The 22,314-nt window shown below is 36.9% G+C and overlaps 1 protein-coding gene across 2 annotated transcripts in view; it reads right to left on the minus strand.

Annotated features, from left to right (window-relative positions):
- LOC311076528 (putative flavin-containing monoamine oxidase A) overlaps nt 1–21,190 on the minus strand; it is a 60,135-nt gene extending 38,945 nt beyond the window's left edge. The window contains exons 1-8 of one of the 2 annotated variants that reach the window (XM_084104840.1): nt 20,977–21,190; nt 18,559–18,661; nt 18,336–18,423; nt 16,341–16,521; nt 14,626–14,740; nt 14,366–14,523; nt 11,303–11,392; nt 8,339–8,423 (exon numbers count right to left, since the gene is read on the minus strand). In XM_084104840.1, the coding sequence (XP_083960966.1) occupies nt 8,339–8,423; nt 11,303–11,392; nt 14,366–14,523; nt 14,626–14,740; nt 16,341–16,521; nt 18,336–18,423; nt 18,559–18,661; nt 20,977–20,994 (838 nt within the window). In that variant the 5' untranslated portion in view covers nt 20,995–21,190. Of the gene's footprint in view, nt 1–8,338; nt 8,424–11,302; nt 11,393–14,365; nt 14,524–14,625; nt 14,741–16,340; nt 16,522–18,335; nt 18,424–18,558; nt 18,665–20,976 lie in introns of both variants that reach the window. The other variant, XM_084104841.1, reaches the window with a different exon arrangement.
- Between the last annotated feature and the right edge of the window lie 1,124 nt (nt 21,191–22,314).

The raw sequence follows: 22,314 nt of genomic DNA on the forward strand, positions 1-22,314 counted from the left end.
AGGTGTACCAATTCAGATATAGGTCTGCGGTTTTGGTTGCCCCGTGTTGAACAGTTTTCACCTGCACTTTCCTCACCATACCGTCCGTACTGGGAATGGCCTTCACAATTATCCCCATTGGCCACTCATTCCTTTTGACTTGTTTGTCTTTGAGCAGTACAATGTCGCCTTCTTTGATGTTTGGATGTTTGTGAAACCACTTGCAATGGCTCTGAAGTGTTCCGAGATACTCCTTCCTCCACCTATTTCAAAACGTTTCTGCTAAGGCTTGAACCCGTTTCCATTGAGATTGGAGCATGTCTTTCTTGCTGAAATCTTCTTGTGGAGTTGGGAGATTACCAGCTTTTTGTGTCAGAAGCATAGATGGTGTCAGGATGAAGGGGAATTCAGGATCTGTGGAGACTGGGACTAGAGGCCGTGCATTAATGATGACTGAGGACTGTGATATGATGGTGAGCCAGGATGATGAGGGGATTCATTTCTTTATCTCCTAGCTTTGCTTGTCTGATGCATCCACCAACTCTTGGCAAACCATTGCTGTCAATGATTGGATTCAACTTTAAAAGTGGACTACGTGAGGGGATTTCACCTGTGGAAGTGATGCATTTCAGCTCCTCTGAATACACTTAATGTTGTACACTGTGGATGATTATTTCCTCTGCTTTCAGGAGATCGCTCACAGATAAGCCCTTTGAGCAAAAATGCCAACCAGTGCACTGACTATCATCACTTGGTTCAGTGAAACAATGAGCAATGTGCAGCCGTGCCACGGCTCTGATGACTGTTCTCCAGTCTGAAAATTGCTCAAATCTTTTGGTACCTAACTGATCCACTTTGATGTGGGTAGACAAGACTTTAACCTCTGAGCAAATTCCAACGTCTTTCTCTGCATCAATAAAGTCATATGAGCTTAGATTATCAGGGAGCTGCTCTGATGGATAGTGCAAAAACGAAGGTCCTGTGAGCCAAGTTGTGGCCTCAAGCTTTGCAGATGAAACGGAACGAGAGCCATGATCGGCAGGATTTTGCTCAGAGGAAACGTACCTCCATTGTTCAGGCTGTTGTGCTGCACTCTGTTGCTCACATAAACATGGAACTGTCTTGACTCATTATAGATGTAGCCTAACACTACTCTACTATCCGTGTAGAACCTTATTCTATCCGGCTTCAGATTAATCTCTTCTGTAATGAGTTCAGTCAGTTCGACAGCTAGGACTGCAGCACATAGTTCCAACCTAGGTACAAAGAGATCAGGTTTTGGAGCCAACCTTGCCTTGCCAAGAATAAAGCCAACCTCTGTGTTGCCATTCTGATTCGAGGCTCTCAAGTACGCAACAGCTGAGATAGCCTTCATGGAGGTATCCAAGAAGACACATATTTCAGTGTTTGGCTTCAGAAAAAGGAATGGATACATACATGCGTGGAATGTTCAGACTTCTCAAGTCTTGCAGCGAATGACACCATCGTGTCGATTCTTCATGTCTGTTTTCAGGTAGTGGTGTGTCCCACCCATATGTCTGTGATGAGAGTTCTCTTAAGAGTAGACGGCCCTGAATTGTGATTGGTGCCAGGAATCCGAGAGGATCGAATAAGCTGTTCACTGTTGAAAGGACTCCTCTACGTGTGTATGGCTTTTCAGTGTCTGGCACTTGGAAGGAGAAGGTATCCGACATTAGATTCCACTGTACCCGCAAGCTTCGTTGATCGGGTAAGTCATCCGTTGAGAGGTCAAGGCATTTGATGTCCTTAGCCAAATCGTCATTTGGAAAGGCATCCATTACTTTGGCTCTGTTTGCAGCAATTTCATGAAGCCTGAGGTTTGAGGCAGCTAATGCCTCTTGTGCCCTTCTAAGCAAATCGATGGCCTCTTCCTCAGTAGAAAATGACTTTGAGGCATCCTCTACATAGAAATCTTCAGTGAATTTACTCACATCACTGCCATACTCCTTTTCTTCTTCTCTGGCAGCTGGGCGAATTCCATAAATAGCCACTGCCGGTGAAGGGCTATTCCCAAATACGTGAACTCGCATCCTATAGTCTACGACCTCCTTAGTCAGATCATTGTCACGATGCCATAGAAAGTGTAAAACATCACGACAGTCCTCTCGGACCAAGAAGCAGTGAAACATCCGCTATGTGTCGGCTGTGATGGCAACAGAATCCTTTCGAAATCTTATGAGGACCCATAGGGTTATAACCCAATAATATATAATATATTATTATAATAATAATAATAACCCAACAGGCTATTGTGGAGATCAGATCCAGACAGCAGTACATCATTGAGAGATACTCCATCAAACTGTGCACTAGAGTCAAATACAACTCGTATTTGACCTGTTTTTATTTTTGGATTGTACATGCCAAATGATGGAAGAGACTATCTCTCTTGGCCATCTTGTAAAGGAGGTGCTAGCTCTGCATGTTCATTGTCGAGTATTCTTTGCATGAACTCCGTGAAGTCATTTCTCATCTTTGGTCATTTGTCAAGATTGCGACGGAGAGACATGAAACGTCTTTTAGCATACTCTCTGTTGTTAGGCAAGTATCTCCTTGGCTCACGAAATGGCAATGGTGCTACCCAGCTGTTAATCAAGCCCCTGAAGAATTCGAAGTATTCCATGATGTCCAGAAATAACTGATCCTCTACTGAAGGTGCAAATTTATTGTCGTCTTTGGTCTGCTGAAAGACTGACTGGCTAAATCTGCAGCTTGATGGGCTTACCTGACAGTATGGCAAGTGAGATGGTTTTTGGATCTGTTTTTTCTCATTGAACATCTCCTTCAGTACAATGTGATTATTGCATGGACTGAAGTAGCTTGGTCTACCATTCTCTAAGATGCGTGTTCTCATGCAGTTCACCGGAGAGGGCTTGTGACACTTTCCTACACACACATCTCCCACAATGACCCAACCAAGGTCCAATTTTTGGGCATATGGAGCATCATGAGGACCGTTGAGTTGCTTGCGGACTTTATGTGCTCATGTCTCTTCCCAGCAGGAGCAGTATTTTAGCATTGGGTCAATAGGTGGTATTTTGTCTGCTATCACTTTTAGGTGGCTATGATGCAGGGCAGCAACAGCGGTTGGTATTTCATCTCTGTTATCTGGCATACTATTACATTCGATAAGAGTAGGACGTGGAAAATGTATCTCACTATCTACAGATTCAATGATTAACCCATGAGCTCTTCTTCCAGTTGCTTGCACTACTCCTGTACATGTCTTTAATGTGTACGGTCCAGAGGTTCCTCGCACACTGAACATGTCAAAAAATTCCGATCTGGCCACAGATCTATTGCTCTGCTCATCTATTATGGCATATATCCGCTTGCCTTGGTTTGGGTCACCAACAGGATAAACATTAAGTAGGCATATTTTGGAACATGACTTTTCACTAAACCCACTGCCACAAACCTTGGTGCATTTTGATGACACATCTCCGCCATAGGACTCCTCTTCCTCCCCGCCATGCAGTGAAAAAGGTGTAGAACCAGAACGCCATGGCGCTGGGCCCGGGTGAAGAGCAGCCAGGTGTTTGTCACTCTCACACTCTGAGCATTTGATTGACACATCACAATTCTTAGCCACATGTTTGTTTGATGAGCAGCATCTAAAACAGATGGACAACTCCTTTCTCTGAAGGCTCTGCATTTCTTGAGAGGATGAGGTTTATGATGTATTGGACATTGCTTATCTATCTCATTGGTCGCTCTCTGAAAACTCTTTTTCAAAAGAAAGATTAAAGGGGGGCATCACATCTGTTTTATGGACTGAGACAGGTTTATGAACATGGGTGTGGCTTTCACTATACCGGTTTAATCCACCAGGGTTTATGGAGAGGGAAGAAAAATTGAAGCTTGGATCATTGCATGCTCTTGCTTCTGTACACACAAACTCAACAAAGAAGGAGAATGGTGGGAAAGAAACTCCATAAGTGTACTTGTAGTGTGAACCCTGCATCATCCACTTTGCTTGTAGTCCAAAGAGCAACTTATGCACAATTGGATTAACACCTCTGGCTGTATCAAGATAAATGAGCCCGGATGACCCCCACTCTTAGCAGCTTCTATCTCCAAAAGCAAGTCTCCTAATTCGCGAAGCTTATGATGATGGTTATTATCTATGCTGTGGATGGCAATTCGTACCCAGCAAGCTAAACACAACCACTCAATAAACAGTCTTGACACCGGAGTTGTCGTTCAGATTTACTGAATAAATGTGTAAAACTGTAAAACAATATAAAAACAAAGAGAATACACAATTAAACTGTCGCATGGTAAATGTCAAGTCCAACAAAGTACAACAGGAGAAAATAATACAACATGTTCACACAATATAACGCAGAACTATGAAAACAATTACTTTTATATGCACTCCCTCATAAACATACGAAATGCCATAATCAAGAATAATCAAACTCCACTTACAGGCAGTGCCTCGTTTAAGTGTTGTTGTTGCTATGGACTGATGGCAAATTCAACCATGTGCTGTGCACGTTGTTCTTTTGAACCCAACCCCAGAAACTGAATAAAACCAATTCAAAGTGCAGAATATAAAAAAAGACTAGCAGGGGGAGCAAAAACGCTAAGATAGGCAAAGCCAGAACAACTATCAAGTCAAGCAGTTCATTAATCATTGAAATGGAGGTGGTGGGGAAGTGACTTCACTCATTATAAAAGATAGATGGATGGGAGGTTAAAACATTGTTCTCCATCAGCCCGGATGACAAGGCCACACGTAGCGTAAGTGAGTCTATAGGCTTTTCAAAAAAAAAAAAACCTGTTACACCTATTTCTGTTGTGTTTGTTCTTAGTGGAGTTTTAATGGACTTTTAGTTTGTATTCATTAGTTTCCTGTTTTCCTTTGTTCTTTTCCCGCTTCTCTTGTGTTGTCATGGTTACTATGTCATTAGTTTTTTTAGTTCAGCAGTGTTACATTAATTACCTTGTTAATCAGCATAGTTCAGTTCAGCCTTTTCCTGTGTTTAAGGTCCGGTCTCGTTTGCGTTAGCGTTTGGGTATGCAACTTCCTATTGTTCTGTTTTATGCTGTGGATTACTATTAAAGACTCATGTTTGAACTTTATCCTTCTTCATCATCTGTCTGTGCAACACTTGCTGACACCCTGATTATATCAGTTTGGACACTGTAAATAGCAGTTTAAAAACTGGAATTAAATAATAATTTAGTGAGGATTATTAAACAAATGAAAAACAAAAACAAACAAAAAATATGACAAAATACGCTTTAGAACTGTATAAATGTTTTTAAAATATATATTATATTTATTAATGTATTATTATTATTATTAATAATAATAATCATAAATAATATATTATTAATAATTAATAATCATTATTATATAATAAATTATTAATAATCACAATATTAATTTTATATTTACAACATTTAACAATTCTTACACTAATGAAAATAAAGACATAAGACATTTTCTGAAAACAAGCCTTTTATGAAACAGCTCACCCAAAAATTGCAGTTTCGTTATCATGTCCTCAGTTCCCAGTATTAATTTCTTTCTTTCATGAAACACAGAAGTCCTTAAGCAGCTTTTCTATTCAATTAGAATGGATGGTGATTATAAATGCTAACCTCAAATAAGTAACCATGTGACTTCTGCTACATTCCAAATCTTCTGAAGTTATATAATAACTTTTTTTGAGGAAGAAAAGGAAGGAACTTTTATTCCCTAACAGTATCCTCCTTAATTTTTGAAGCTTTTATGAGATTGGTGGGGTTTTTTTCAGCTTGGCATTAAATCACTATCAATTTTAATTGTAGAGAAAAGCTGTCTAAGGACATTCTGCTTAATTAAGATATACGTTGTGATACGCAGCTGATCCATATCCACCTATAGGAATATGACGCCTATCACCGTATACATATATAAGCTCCTTCAGTATTATCAGCAGCTATCGCGTTTCTCAGGAGCTAATTACCCTCCTCCATCCCCAGCTCCTCCTCTCGCCCAGTCAGGATTTGGCATTCTGATTTCCCCTTGAATCAGAATAAATTCTCGAATTATGTTGTACATTACAATTTTGAATTAATGATATCTGTAATACATTAATGTTGGTTCTAACGAACATTCGCAAACAGCATCGCAAAGTTGTGTAGTTGGAACGACAGCTCTCGACCTGTGGTTAGAAGCATAATTTCTAGATTGCATGACATGTGGACTTAATAAATCCTTATCTTGAGCAAAATAAGCAAGCTGACATTCAGTACAACCTGTGTCTTTTATTTAGAATACATACAAATATCATTCACATCTTTCAGTTTGTCAAGAGATTTAAAGCACCGTTTTTGAAGAGTGCGCATGTGCGAACGTGCTCTACTATGTAAGAACGAGCCTATGATTGAATAAAGCAAAATAACAGAGAAAAATGAGAAATAGTCCTCAGATGCTATGTCTGTAATTTATAGCAAAATATCTAGCGTTAATTCGATCTCAAACAGATTCATTAAAAGAAGTTATTACTCCACCACGTGTGTGACGTCATAAACCAACGTGGTTGAACGACCACTGTGCGACAGTACGGTTTCGGGAAACAGTCGTGACTAGCTAGCTGATTTCTTCAACGATGCATCGTACTATGGTAGTTAAGCAGCGAGTTACGTCGTTGTTCGGGAAACGCACCCCAGAACGGAACCATACTGCCAATCCAAACTGTATGCTTACTGTCAATCGTATTTGACGGTAGTGATCCTGACAGAATTGGTATCTGTGATACTGGCCTTCTTTCATAAAAAGATGACAAATGTAAAAAAAAAAAAGATAAGCTACTGTTTTTATGTTGTTTCTACATTAATGTGGAGACTAAATGTGAAATTATAATATATACAATATAAAATATAAAAAATATTAAATACTTTACAGAAAAATCTGTGATTAACTGATTAACCTTTAATCGATTGACAGAGTATATATATATATATATATTAGGGCTGGGAATCGATTAAAAAAAAAACTAATTAATTGCACAATTTGCTGTAATTAATTGCAAAAGCTTGTAATCATCAATATTTAAACTTAGAATCACCTAATTAAATTAAACAACACAGGAGAAAAAAAAAGGAACAGAAAATAGCCTTATATTAAAATAATATTAAACATCAATATATCAATATATTATTCTTTTTCAATAATCAATCAACATAATCAATTTAACAGATTATAATTTTTTTTTTTTACTAATTATCAAAATAAAATATAGTCCTACAAAGCTATTATTACCAGAGCATGTGATCAGAGCAGGTCATTTTACCATTGTTGCCCATCATGGCTATACCAGCTACAGACAAACAGAAGTCTACAGAGAAATTTCACGTTATTTGAGTGGACTTTACTTTTCCAGTGCTCGGTACATGATTCAAGCGTTTGGGCCGTTAACGACAGAGCCGCCGACACACACACACACACACACACACGGAACGGAGAGCGCGTCGCTTGGCCGTTAACGACAGAGCGCGCCGACACACACACATAAATACACACACACATACGGAATGGAGAGCGCGACGCACACACGGAGCAGAAAAGACCCGCTCATGAAAGCTGCGCGAGAATGAAACCTGATCGCCGAACACGGAGGGGCAGGACGGCATATTTTCGTCCTTCTCAATAGCAGCCGCAACAGGAAATCATTAAAACGAGGCAAAAAAAAAAAAGTGCTGCGTTAATTGCGTTATTTTTTTTTTAACGCGTTAAACATTTTAAATTAATCGCAAAGATTAACGCGTTAATTTCCCCAGCCCTAATATATATATATATATATTAGGCCTATATGTTTGTGTGTCTGTGTGTGTACTCAACAATACAGCTTGTGTGATGCAGTTTGATTCCCAGTACAAATATTAAAAGTTTTCAGTTTGTAACAGGAGAAGATGCTAGAGGGTTGACTTCAAGCCACACTGCCTTCATTATTTATTTGCTGAATGCATTTTGGACGGCTGTCTAAACTTAACAGTGTCTCCAGTTTTTAAGAGTTCCCGTCACCTGTCAGCTTGCCATGCGTGAATTCTGATTTCCAGCCAGCAGGACGATAGCAGTTCAGACACTCTGCGTAATTCAGAGCTGTCCTTAGATCCGTCACATTAAAAGTGTCCTCACCAGACTCCGCGCAACAGACTGTGCTGCACTATCTGTTAAACAAAATGTGGCAGCCAAACTTGCAGTCAGGATGGCGGCAGTCCAGAAGGAAGTAGACTACAGGGGGCGTGTGATTGACGGCTGTTTTGGGGTCAATGCGACAGACTGTTTTGTGTGAACTTTGTGATTCACATAGATGTATGTGTATACTGTATGTGCACTAACCTGACAAGTTAGAAGGACAAGCAACAATGACGGCTTTACAAGTGACTGTGCCTGCAGAAGTCGTGACTTTTATGTTCTCAGAATCCTGTTAGAGAAAAACATATTAGAATTGATTCAAAGAATAAAACAGTCTAGTATTGTGAGGTTAGACTGAAATGGCAAGGACACTGACCCAATGTGGCTGCTGAAACTGTAGCCAATACACAATAACAGTATTGTTAATGAACACTATTGATCCCTATCAAGAAAATCATGTTATTATGTATTGGAGAATACATACTGTACACACACACACATCTGGCTCAGGGAGGCATGTCACCTATATTTCTACAGCATTTTATACAAAACAGATTGTTTCAATGATGCAAACTTCATCAAATATGAGACAAATTCAAATCTTATTATTTGTGTATCCGATTGGAATCTGATCTACATTATTGACTGTCCACACTGTGCATCGCAACCGTTTAGATCTGATTTGTGTGTCCCATGCCGCTCTTTCGTTTTCCAGAATATCTGCATTGGTTTCTATGGCAATGACGTTGCGTTGGTAGGCATACGCCAAAAACAACAACAGCAAAATGGAGGGGATTTGCAAAACAGATGTTGTGTCTTATTTACAACATGATGTGCTTTCGTCTCCGTCATTCTCAAAACATGTCTCCATTATAATGTATTTTTCTGCACGACCGGCACTTTGCAACAACACTTGTTTCTGCAGAGACTTTCATCATGTTTCCTATAACAACGTCTGACATGTTTTGCGTGGCAAAAGAAAGCGACAAACGGCACAAAATCCGATTAGAACGGTCAGACTGAAAAGGATTTCCAGAAATGCAATTTGAATAAGACTGCAAACCACATAAGAATGCATCTCGAAATAGTTCACACTTGCTAAATATGATCGGATTCCACTCGGATATGCACAACAATCAGTTTTGGACTTACAGTCTGAACGAGGCTTAAAAGACAATAGCGTCATTATTAAACTCAAGTCAGCTCAGTTCAATAATTTTGTAAAGTTCATCAATCATGAAACAAGTTAAATTTAGATATAAACAGCTCTAAAGAAGACAAAAGTGTCATTATTCTTTATTAATTTTATTTTATTTTTATATTATTAATATGGCCATCAGTCATAAAGCTCTCCCCCAAACAGATCTCACCGCTGGCCAGACTGAGATATAAATAAATCCAGGCTGTTACGGTATGTACGACCCCCAGAGGTGCTGCAGATAGAAATATGAGTGCAGCAGTACCTTTTATAGATACAGTAACAAAGACCAGCTACCACACTCAAATAGAAGGCAAAACACCTGGGCAGATCATTGTAAAGGACATCGATAAATGTTATCCTTGGCTATATGGGATCACATTTAACAGGTCTTTACACTGCTGGGACCCACATACATGCAGCATTTTTCCTGGGCTCTGGAAATCCAATAGACGGTTGTTCAAACTGTAATGCATGCAACTGACAAGAAGCTTTTACTGATTGATCTTTTTATATAATGTAATAATAACGTTTAGGTTTAGTTCGATTTTTTGTTTTTAAAGAATTTTATTTATACTTTTTTTTAGCAAAGATGCATTAAATTGATCGAAACAGACATGTAAAATGTTAATGAATGCTGTTCTTTTAAACTTTCTATTCATTCATTCAATTCTTGAGCAGCAAATCATTATATCGGATGTATGATGCTGAAAATGCAGAGTAATGATGCTGAAAATTCAGCTTTTAAAACAATTTTTAAAATAGAAATAGATTTTTTTTTTAACTGTAATAATATTTCACAATACATTTTACGTAAACTTTATTAAACTGTAATTTTGGTCAAATAAATGCAGCCTTGATGAGCATAAGACGCTTCTTTTAAAATCATTTAAAAAAATCTTAAAGACCCCGAACTAGTTTCAGTAGTGTGTTCATAGCATAGAAAAATATATGTAGGAACCAACATCACATTTATTCAGGTTGTATCTTCATACGTATAACACAAGACTTCTAAAACCTAAAGAAATGTGAAATAAAAGTAAACAAAAGGTAAAAAATTACATTAATATGTTATTTATATAAAATAATTTATTAATTGATATTATTTTTAGTACAATATTTTATTGCTTACATGCTCTGTGATGTTAACTGTTTAGATCATTTCTGCCATCATGCTCATTTTTTTAAACTAATTTTCTGATTAGCTAAACAAATGCAAGCCCTTTTCTGTTTACAGAGCCCCAGATGTGTGATTTCTCAGAGGACCTATTTCAGTGAAATCTAATACATGGTATTGTAAAAAAAAATATATATATATATTGCTACAACTGCAACACCTTTTATTATTATATTTGACACTGATTATAGAAGATCGTTTTGATTGTACAAGTAACCAACAATATTCAGATACTCAAATGTGCTGCAAGGGCTTTTGCCTCTATCGAATAGTGCAGACTTATTATCACATGTGCTATACAGTGACCACCACTTCACTTAATTGATATTGATAGAAGTCAACGAGTTCATTTTGATAAACAGTGAGGGGCGAGTAAAACTTTCTACTCAGCCATGTCGATGTAACACCATTAAGATGGCTAATGGATTTTACCTCTCTATGTGTGAGAGCGACATTATAGGCTAATTCCCTGACGTGAGGCTTTCAAAAGATTTTGTGTCACCAATTCTCAAATGAGAACGATCTAATGGAGTGGATTTGATTTAGGTTATCTAAATATTTTTGTCATGACAAGCACTTCAGCGTACAACAGTGCATTATACAGAAATGGAAAGGAAGAGACAGTGCAAAATAAAACAAAAGAGAGAGAGAGAGAGAGAAAAGCACACAGCGGGACCCATTGCCTTGGTATCTGAATAGTATCTCGTTTAAAGGAAAGGAACTTATCACTCGCACTGCTGGTGGAGAAATGCTCATTATCTCGGTGTCAAGCCTGCGCTGATGGAGTTGTTACCTGACATATGGTGGTTACACTGGCACCCAGCCGAACCCGCTCTGCTCCGATCTGCTCCACTAGCTTCTCCGACAGCTGCTGAGTGCCTCCCTGTGGAGAGAGATGGGTATCACACTAGGGTCATCCACAGATTCTGCTCTCAATGCACAAAAATAAACACAACACCTTGTTTCAGATGTCTGTGTTGCTCCAATGGGCTTCTCCTCTGCCACAAATTATGCTCAAAATGTCTCTTGTGCAAAAGAGTATCATGTCATGATGATACATCTGTTTTGTTTTATGAGACTATGAGATTGCATTGACTGTGTGCTGAAAAAAACGCAATGGGGAATACAGTACGCATTGTAATCGTATGCAGTGCTCAATGGTTAGGAGGTTAAGGACAGACCTAATCTAGTAGTGAGATAAACAAGGCAGTCAGTGCTGGCAGAAAGTAGGTAAAAGAGGACCAGGAGATAAAAGCGTTTCAAAATGAGCCATTTTTCACCCTTTCACCTAAATCAATAGCTGATATCTGATGCCATCGCTGAGTTCCAACCTAGCTCACACTATTCAGCCACTAAGGAGTTTTTCTCATGGTGTTAAACTTGATATTTCTTTCTTTCTTTATCATTTTTTTTTCATATTAAAAGTATTAGTATACATATATATATATATATATATATATATATATATATATATATATATATAATGTATGTATGTATGTATATATATTTATATATATATATATATATATATATATATATATATATATATACGTATATATATATATATATATATATATATATATATATATACAGTATATATATACATATATATATATATATATATATATATATTTATACAGTGGGTACGGAAAGTATTCATACCCCCAGTAAATATGATCAAAAATGGCTGTAAAAAATAAATCTTTCGTTCAAAAAACTGGCAAAATTCTAACCTTTCATTGAGGTAAAATAATTCACATTGGGGGGGAAATCACATTATGAAATAAATGTTTTTCTCCAAAACACATTGGCCACAATTATTCATAACCTTTTAGTAAATACCTTTTTGCAATCTCCTTTTGCTAAGATAACAGCTCTGAGTCTTCTCCTATAATACCTGATGAGTTTGGAGAACATCTGACAAGAGATCAGTGATCATTCCTTCATACAGAATCTCTCCAGATCCTTCAGATTCCCAGATCCATGTTGGTGCTTCTTGTGCTCCGAAACACATTTTTGTGTTGATTTTGATGTTTGTTTTGGATCGTTGTCCTGATGGAAGATCCAACCACGGCCCATTATAAGATTTCTAGCAGAAGCCGCCCGGTTTGGATTTTTTTATCCGTTGATATTTGATAGAATCCACGATGCCATGTATCTGAATAAGAAGTCCAGGACCTCCAGCAGAAAAATAGGCCCACAACATTAAAGATCCAGTGGTATATTAAATTGTACACATGGGGTACTTTTTATCCTTGTGTGCACCAAACCCATCTAGCGTGTTTGCTGCCAAAAAGCTCTTTTTTTAGTTTCATCTGACCACAGAACCCTGTGCCATTTGAAGTTCCAGTCGTGTCTGACAACTGAATATGCTGGAGCATATTTCTTGAAAACCTCCCAAACAACATGTGGGGATGTAGGGGTTGTTTGATTTTTTTTTTATAGGCTTTCTGACCCCAAGACTCAACTAATCTCTGCAATTCTCCATCTTTGATCCTTGAAGAGTCTTTGGCCACTCAAACCATCCTCCTCACCGTGCATTAAGACAATATAGACACACGTCCTCTTCCTGGCAGATTTGTAACATTTTTACTTGATTATAACTTCTTAATTATTGCCCTGATAGTCAAAATGGGTATTTTCAATTATTTAGCTATTTTCTTACAGCCACTTTCTATTTTGTGACGCTCAACAATCTTTTGCTGCAAATCAGAACTGTATTATCTGGTTTTATACATTGTGATGGATGATTAAGAGAATTTGGCCTTTGTGTTTCCTCATATTTAAAATCCTGTGAAACAAGAAGTCATGGCTGGACAATTTCATGTTCCTAGTCACCCTGGTGTGCTGAAAAAGGTAAATATTAATGGGAATATACTTCAGAGATATTTTATTCATAAAACATTTTAGGGGTATGAATACTTGTGGCCAACGTGTTTTGGAGAAAAACATTTATTTCATAATGTGATTTGAATTCTTTTACTTCAATGAAAGGTTAGATTTTTGCCAATTTTTTGAATGAAAGATTTATTTTTTACAGCCATTTTTGATCATATTTACCGGGGGTATGAATACTTTCCGTACCCACTGTATATATATATATCAGGAGTGTAACGGTACATGTATTCATCATCAGTCACAGGGGATCCACACTCCAATCCAGAAGGGGGCGCCTGCAGCAATGCAACGCTGTTTGCTACCAGCTAGTAGTGGGAAGTTCGGATCATTTTACTGACTCGGATCTTTGAATCTCGTTCATCAAAATGAACGAATCTTTTTTCGAGTCATTTCGTTCATTTCAGCAGAATGTATTTAAAATGTTACGTTAGCCAAATTCCCAAAACACATCAAATGTTGATCGCATTTAGAATAAGAAAAAAATTGCAATGCAAGGAAAAGGCCAAATTATGAGAAACAGAAACGATTAATTAATTTATCTTGGTCTTCAGGCTATGCAATCTGTTAGTTTACCTCACCTCCCGAAGCTGTTCGTCATCCTGTTACATGCTCATAAACTGAGCTTTGCAGCAGTTTACCTTTAAACCTCAACGGGGTACTCTGGGTTCGGGCAAAATTTCGTGGTTTGGAGCCCTTGATCACTATGTTGTTATAATGCAAGAACTGTCTACTTTTGTGTTCTATGGAAATAAGTCAAGTCATATGTACGTAAGTACAAATAAGTACAAAAGTTTTCTTTTTTTGATGAATTATTCCTTTCAAACCAGTTGTATTACAAAAGCTGTGCTTACATGCAATGACTGGCCTCTTTAAGATCTGAAACTCCGCTTTTGCAGATAGTGAGAATTATCTCTGTCACGTCTCTGTGTCGTTCATCCACCTTATCTCTCTCCCTCACCTTGACTCTGAACTCCTGACCCGATCCAGGCGTGGTCTCCAGGAGGCGTAGAGTGCCCCCTGCTGCAGCGGAGTACATCAGAAAGTAGAGGAAAGACACCTGAGAGGCTTCCAGGCCGAACACGATACGGCTACACAAGGCTATCTCCTCTTTTATCTCTGTAGGATGCACAGGGACAGATAGATAAGTATCGACAAATGTCAATGGGCTGTTTTGTACAGTGCAATGAATTGAACATGCAAGAAATCCACAATGCTCACGTGTGGTCCAGATATGTTTTTCCATGAAGGTGTAAAGCGTCATGCTGTCATAGAGCTCGGCATTAGGAGAACTCATCGGATCTTCAACTGATATGGTCTTAGTGAGAGAGTCGATCTAGGGGATATACACATAATCCACTTGAAAAAGCATGCTTTTAGTACACTAGTGAGGGCTGCACGATTTATTGAAAAAAAAATCAATATCACAATATGGCTTAGTGCGATTGCCAAAATTATTTTACAGTGTGAATGTGACCTATGAAATCTTGAGCACAAAGATTTTTTTTAATCGTTCACTTGTTTGAGTTTATTCTTTTAAAAGTAAACCCAAGGATGACCGCCCATATTTTTTAAGTTTTCGCAAATTGTTCAGACCTAAAAAAGAATTCTGAGTAAAAAGTAATTTTTCTGCTTTTTTAGAAAAAAAATGTCTATACACTCCCAAACAAAATCACCCAAAAAATATTCTACAACTATTCATTCTTTCCAGGGTTTTTCCTGCATTGAAAATATTGATGAAAATATCCCACCAAAAATTATTTGATCATTTAATGTGATGATACCTGCTGATCTGCAGTACCGGTACCCGCTGATGCTGCTTTAAAACGCTGGCGTGAGTGTTTGTGCTCTGTGAAGAGCATCAAAGGTTTCTTATATTATGTTTTTGCAGTGATGAGCTTTGTAGCCAATCACAGACATATCTGTTGAGTGCATGAAAGCAATGACCAATCAGATGTGTTTAACTTAGTCAGAATCCGCTCAACACCTTTTTGTTCAGCGCGAGTTCTTCACGCTTGCTTTGTGTGCCTCATGTTGTAATTGACAGCCTCAGTGAATATAATAGCAGCGATCATTTCTAACTTTGTGTATATTATATATATTTTACTGCAAATTGCAAAGTTTCTGGATTGACAACCGTAGCAATGGACGGAACAAAACAGATACTGTATGTCAAATGATCTGTGCATTAAGTCTTGGAGTGTAAATGCTAAATAATAGACTTTTTTCTATGCAATGTGTACTTTGTTGTACAAATCAGTCACTCAGTGACTTTTTACATATAAATTTACAGATTTTTAACTATAAAATAGTTCTAAGCACTAAGCATTAGACAGTGGTTATTGTTTATTTCACAAATAAATAGGATAAGATGAGTTAATACTACAAACTGTTTCTTTGCATTTATTTTGGATTTATTGTCAGTACTGGGCCATTTTTGTCCCAGGAAAACCCGTTTTCCGAATAGAGCTATTCAAGTCATCTGGTGAAACTTCCTGTACTTTTTCATCACAATATATTGCAGAAAATCAAAAAAATATCACAATAACAATTTTTTCCCTAATATCGTGCAGCCCTAACACCAACAACACATTTATATCTTCATGGTTGAGCTTAAAACTAGCATGATGTCAAAAATGACATCAAGAGATTGGAGAAAAAAAACATTAATCCACTCAGTACTCTTAGGAATAGCAGCTAAAAAGCTTTCATACATCCATATATGTCTGAGAAATCTAAAAGACTACTGCGTATGTTCATGGCTGAACGTATAGGCTAAGGAAAACATGCATCTTAAACTCCGTATGGAACCAAAATCCATTCATCCATTAAGATATGAAATGATGGCTATTAGTCACATTCTACAACTCAATAAAAAAAAAAAATATTCTATTGTAGATGCACTTTGTCAGATGAGATTGTGCTGTTTCTCCTACCCGCCACAGAATCTGGGTGAAATCCAGCAGGACCAGCGGGGAGTATGATGGGATGCTAGAAGAATACGTTGAGATTTTGGCATGCGGACCGCCCATGTGATGCACCTTCTTGCCCTCTGTGTATTGTGGAAAGACCTCCACACCAAGCTCTCGAATAAGCTCCATGACATGGGTCTGCGAGCTACAAGAAATGAAAATCAAGTAAATTGCGAGTAACCGTGTTTCTGCACACATTCGGACGTCTAAAGGCGGAAACCTGCTTCAAATCAGCTTTTGTGTAACTTGATGAAAGTCCTTGCTTGCCCTCGTCTAAAGCCAAGGCTTTCACAGCCCCGGGCAACAGCTGTTTATTGATCTCTGTGGATTCTGAGAGTAGCTCTGGGTATTTTTCTAATAGTTTGGGTAGTGGATTGCTGCAATAAATGCCTTGCTTGAAAACACACTTTTACTGCTTGTAGGCTTAAACAAGCTTTTGTGGTGTTCCAATTATCACACCTCGAAAACAAACTATAGGGAGACCGGGGCTAGTTGTCACAAGGGCTATATTTATGAGGTTTTTAATCAAAGATCCAATTACACAAATGTGTGTTGTTTTAACCCTGTTAAATTAAAAATAAATTCTGTTCTTCACAATATGATCATGCTGTATATGCTGGGTAACAAGAAAACAACACAATACAACAACACTAAACATACATTCCAGCAAGAGTAAACTTAAAATAAAGGTAGTCTCAGGACAAGGGTATTTTTAATGAATGTCAGGTTGGGCAAGGCATCACGTGTTTTAAATGTATACATTTTATTATTACAATAAATAATACATCAATAAATAGATTGATTTTAGCCAGAAAAATGACATTTCCACTCGCAATTTAGTGTCTCCAATTCCTCAAACCTGGATATCTTTGGATTGTGGGGGAAATCGGAACACCAGGAGGAAACCAAAACCAAAGCGAGAAGACCATGCATGAGCGGATTTGTAGTGATTTATTTTGTGCTGTCTTGTTATTTGGTGCAAAAGTCATAATTATGACATACAAAGTCATAATTGAAATAAAAGGTAAAAATTATGACACAAAAAGTCAAGATTATGAGATAAATTTGAAATTATGACATGCTAAATCATAATTGTGAGATTAAAAGATTATAACGTTTGTGCCATAATTTTGACTTTTTTAAAGTCTAATAAATACGTAGATAGTTAGTTAGGGATAAATAGGGATAGTTCTGTTTTTATTGTATGAACAATTCTGTCATAATATTTTATTACTCACCCTCAAGTTGATGAATTTTTATCGTCTGCTGAACACAAAAGAAGAATTTTTTGAAGAATATGGGTAACCAAACAGTTGATGGGCCCCACTGACTTCCATAGTTTTTTTTGTTTGTTTTTTTTTTCTCCATACTATCGAAGTCATTGGGACCCATCAACTTTTTGGTTACCGACATTCTTCAAAATGTCTTTTGTGTTGTATGAAAGAAATTCATACAGATTTGGAACAACTTGAGGGTGAGTAAAGGATAGAACTATCACTTTAAAGCATATTCATGAGAAGAAAATCATAATTATGACTTAAAAAGTCAAAATTGTGGCATAAAAGTTTAGACTTTTTCATAATTCTGACTTTTAATCTCGTAATTATGATTTAGTAGCCATGTCATAATTTCGAATTTATCTTTTTCTTAATTTATCTTAATTTTGACTTTTTATGTCATAATTTTGACTTTTATTCTCGTATGACTTGTAATAATTTCTATAATATCTTATTATTTTGACTTTTTGTCATAATTTCTCGTTTTCATCTCATAAGCATAATAGCATGTCATCATTTCGATTTTTTTTTTTTTTTTATGTCATGATTAGTTGTTGTTTTTTTCTCACTCATCCTCACACTCTCGGCAAATAATAGTTGTCTACTCTACCCAAAGTGACATTTAAAAACCTTCCTTGAAAAATGGAATCATCATCACCACTTTTAATCATGGAAAGCTTACCTGGACACCCACTGTCCCCCCATGTCCCACTGGTCAACGCCATTCGCGGCTGGCAGCTTTTCGCTTACAGTTCTACCCCCGACACGGTCTGTGTGCAGCCAATAGAAAACAAGAAATGCTCATATTTTGCATAGCAATGCATGTAGACTGCAGACATATGCAAGTGTAGTTAATCAAAGAGAATATCTAAGATAAAAAATATGTTTTCTTGCGAGCGACACACCTCTGGCCTCCAGAACCAACACGCTGAGTTGCGAGTTTCTCTTTTGCAGCCTTCGAGCCGCGCCAGGTCCTGACAGGCCCGCGCCAACGACAACTACGTCAAACTGATCTTCTATGGGGTGAGATTTCGGTCACAATTCTGCGCGCGCAAGATCACATTTCGCGTGAACTGAGTTTTGCGGAGAAATGTTCGTCTCGCAGATAAGAAAATATTGCGAGCGAACGAAAATCAATTTTGCATTTAAAATAAGTATTTGGATGTGCGCGGACGTTCTCTTTCGCGTGTGCAAAGTTTCACTTTCTTGCTCCTTTCATACCAGCCGTGAGCGCTCTCTAAGCGCAGACAGCTCGCTTGCTCAACACAACCCAACGTTACAATATGCCATAATTCCAGCCAATCAGAGATGAGACTGCTAAATTCTGATTGGCTGGCTTGAAAACCAATCACAAGACTCCCTGCATCACCGACTGCGGAAGAGAACTAGTGCAGTTGAGTATATTATTTATGAAAAATATTCAAAAACTTAACTGTAATTCACTGTATTGTTGGCAAATTCAGTTCACACATCACTGCTGTCCTGATGGTTATACTACAAGACTTATTTTGTATAAATATCGTTTTGCGTATTTTTTACGATTATTATTTATGAAAAATATTCAAAAACTTCACTGTAATTCACTGTATTGTTGGCAAATTCAGTTGACACATCACTGCTGTCCTGATGGTTATACAACAACGCTTATTTTGGGAAAAATATAGATTTTAAATTGTATATACTATTGTAAATGTAGAAGTTTTATGATTTTTATGAAAAATATTCAATAACTTCACTGTAATTTACTGTATTGTTGCCAAATTCAGTTCACACATCACTGCTGTCCTGAAGGTTATACAACAACACTTATTTTGGTAAAATATATATTTTAAATTGTATATACAATTACTGTAAATGTATAATTTTTATGATTTTTATGAAAAATATTCAATAACTTTACTGTAATTCACTGTATTGTTGCCAAATTCAGTTCACACATCACTGATGTCCTGATGGTTATACTACAACACTTATTTTGGATTTTTTTTTTTTTAAGTTGTATATACAATTGTAAATTTATGATTTTTTTTAATGATTTTTATGAAAATATTCAATAACTTTGGACATCAGTGATGTGTGAACTTAATTTGGCAACAATACAGTGAATTACAGTTATGTTATTGAATATTTTTCATAAAAATCATAATAATTATACATTTACAATTGTATATACAAATTAAAATATATATTTTTCCCTAAAATAAGTGTTGTAGTATAACCATCAGGACAGCAGCGATGTGTGAACTGAATTTGGCAACAATACAGCGAATTACAGTGAAGTTATTGAATATGTTTCATAAAAATCATAAAAATTCTACATTTACAATTGTATATACAATTTAAAATATATATTTTGCCTAAATAAGTGTTGTAGTATAACCATCAGGACAGCAGTGATATGTGAACTGAATTTGGCAACAATACAGTAAATTAGAATATTTTTCATAAAAATCATAAAAAATCATAAATGTACAATTGTATATACAACTTAAAATATATTTTCCCCAAAATAAGTGTTGTAGTATAACCATCAGGACAGCAGTGATGTGTGAACTGAATTTGGCAAAAATACAGTGAATTACAGTTATGTTATTGAATATTTTTCATAAAAATCATAAAAATTATACATTTACAATTGTATATATAATTTAAAATATATATTTTTCCCAAAATAAGTGTTGTAGTATAACCATCAGGACATCAGTGATGTGTCAACTGAATTTGCCAACAATACAATGAATTACAGTGAAGTTTTTTAATATTTTTCATAAATAATAATCATAAAAAATACGCAAAACAATATTTATACAAAATAAGTCTTGTAGTATAACCATCAGGACAGCAGTGATGTGTGAACTGAATTTGCCAACAATACAGTGAATTACAGTGAAGTTTTTGAATATTTTTCATAAATAATAAACTCAACTGCACTAGTTCTCTTCCGCAGTCGGTGATGCAGGGAGTCTTGTGATTGGTTTTCAAGCCAGCCAATCAGAATTTAGCAGTCTTATCTCTGATTGGCTGGAATTATGGCATATTGTAACGCTGGGTTGTGTTGAGCAAGCGAGCTGTCTGCGCTTAGAGAGCGCTCACGGCTGGTATGAAAGGAGCAAGAAAGTGAAACGTTGCACACGCGAAAGAGAACGTCCGCGCACATCCAAATATTTATTTTAAATGCAAAATTGATTTTCGTTCGCTCGCAATATTTTCTTATCTGCGAGACGAACATTTCTCCGCAAAACTCAGTTCACGCGCGTGCGAAATGCCCTTTTGCACGCTCAAAATGTGATCTTGCGCGCGCAGAATTGTGACCGAAATCTCACCCCATAATCTTCACTCATTCCTGCAGCGGGTTGGTGAAATAGCTCGAGGGAATGTGTTGCACAGGCGAATATAACACCTCGATTATCCTGCAGAGAAACTGCAAAGCCAAGAATGGTTAAAGTTCGACTTTATGATGCACACTTGTTGCAGACCGTGAACGCACTTATCACTTCGTCCTGATAAGCGGACCACTGACTGCAGTGGGAGATATTCAGACCTCCCACTTGTGTTTAACTGATTATTCTCTCTACTTGGATTTCTATAAAACCTCCCAAAAAGAATGTGTAGCCTATACAGTAGTAGCCTACTACAGTCACATTTAAAAAATGAATGTTGCATAGACAACAAAATATCAAACTATGGCATTTGCAAACAATGTAAACTGAAATGTGTATGTAAACAGAAAACAAACCAAACAAAAATATTAAAAACAACAATATGAAACCGAAAAAAAAAAAAAAATCAACATGTACAGAATATCAAACCATTGTTTTGGCCAACGGAAACTGTAAAGAACATTCTCAAAAAAATAAAAAATAAAACACCTATAAAGGTACAGCAATTTTTGTTTTTTGTTTTCTGACAGTGAATACATTGTAAGTGTAATATTTAAAATACATGTAGCTTTATCATGTTGAATAATAATTTGAGCATTAGTTGATCTGGACATGAGACATGCAGAACATTTGTTCAGAAATGTAGTTCTAGAAAGTAGGATTTAGCGTTTCATGGAAACGAAAGAAAAAGTTGTGATCAGGTCATGTTGTGATCTCATTCTCATGTGCTATTGTGAAACCATATGTGCTCATATTTGCTATAATATATTGTATGCATTTTAACTGTATGGATAGTCTGCTAACCATTTCTTTTTTGGTTAGTATTTCTTTAGGAAACATTTCATTTCCCACCTGTCTTTCTGAATTGCTTAACTGCCATCTGTTGACTATCACAGCCTCACATATTTCTTAATGCAAGTAATCGTTCTCCGTTTCAATTATGTTAATGGTTCTCATTATATTCAAGCATGTGCATTTCTTAAAGATAAGGTTGCAGTGGCCTATTCATGAAGATGTGTGGAGCCTCACTGTTCATTGTGAAAGAACCACCTTTAGATGGACTTCCACTGCATAGCTTGGTGAAAAGGCATAGCAAGAAAAGAAAAACTGTTTATTTTCGATAAAATAAAAAAAATGCCCGGCATGTGTATACTGAATCGTTATAATAACTTATTACTGTGCCCTTTGTTTTTCTGAGTGGAGTAACCAGTTGTCACCTGAGACCAGTCTCCGTGGACCATATCACCATGGCACCACCTTCACTTGATACCAGAAGTGACT

This window comes from Abramis brama (assembly GCF_963993115.1).
Source record: "Abramis brama genome assembly, chromosome: 25".
Lineage (NCBI taxonomy): Eukaryota > Metazoa > Chordata > Actinopteri > Cypriniformes > Leuciscidae > Abramis > Abramis brama.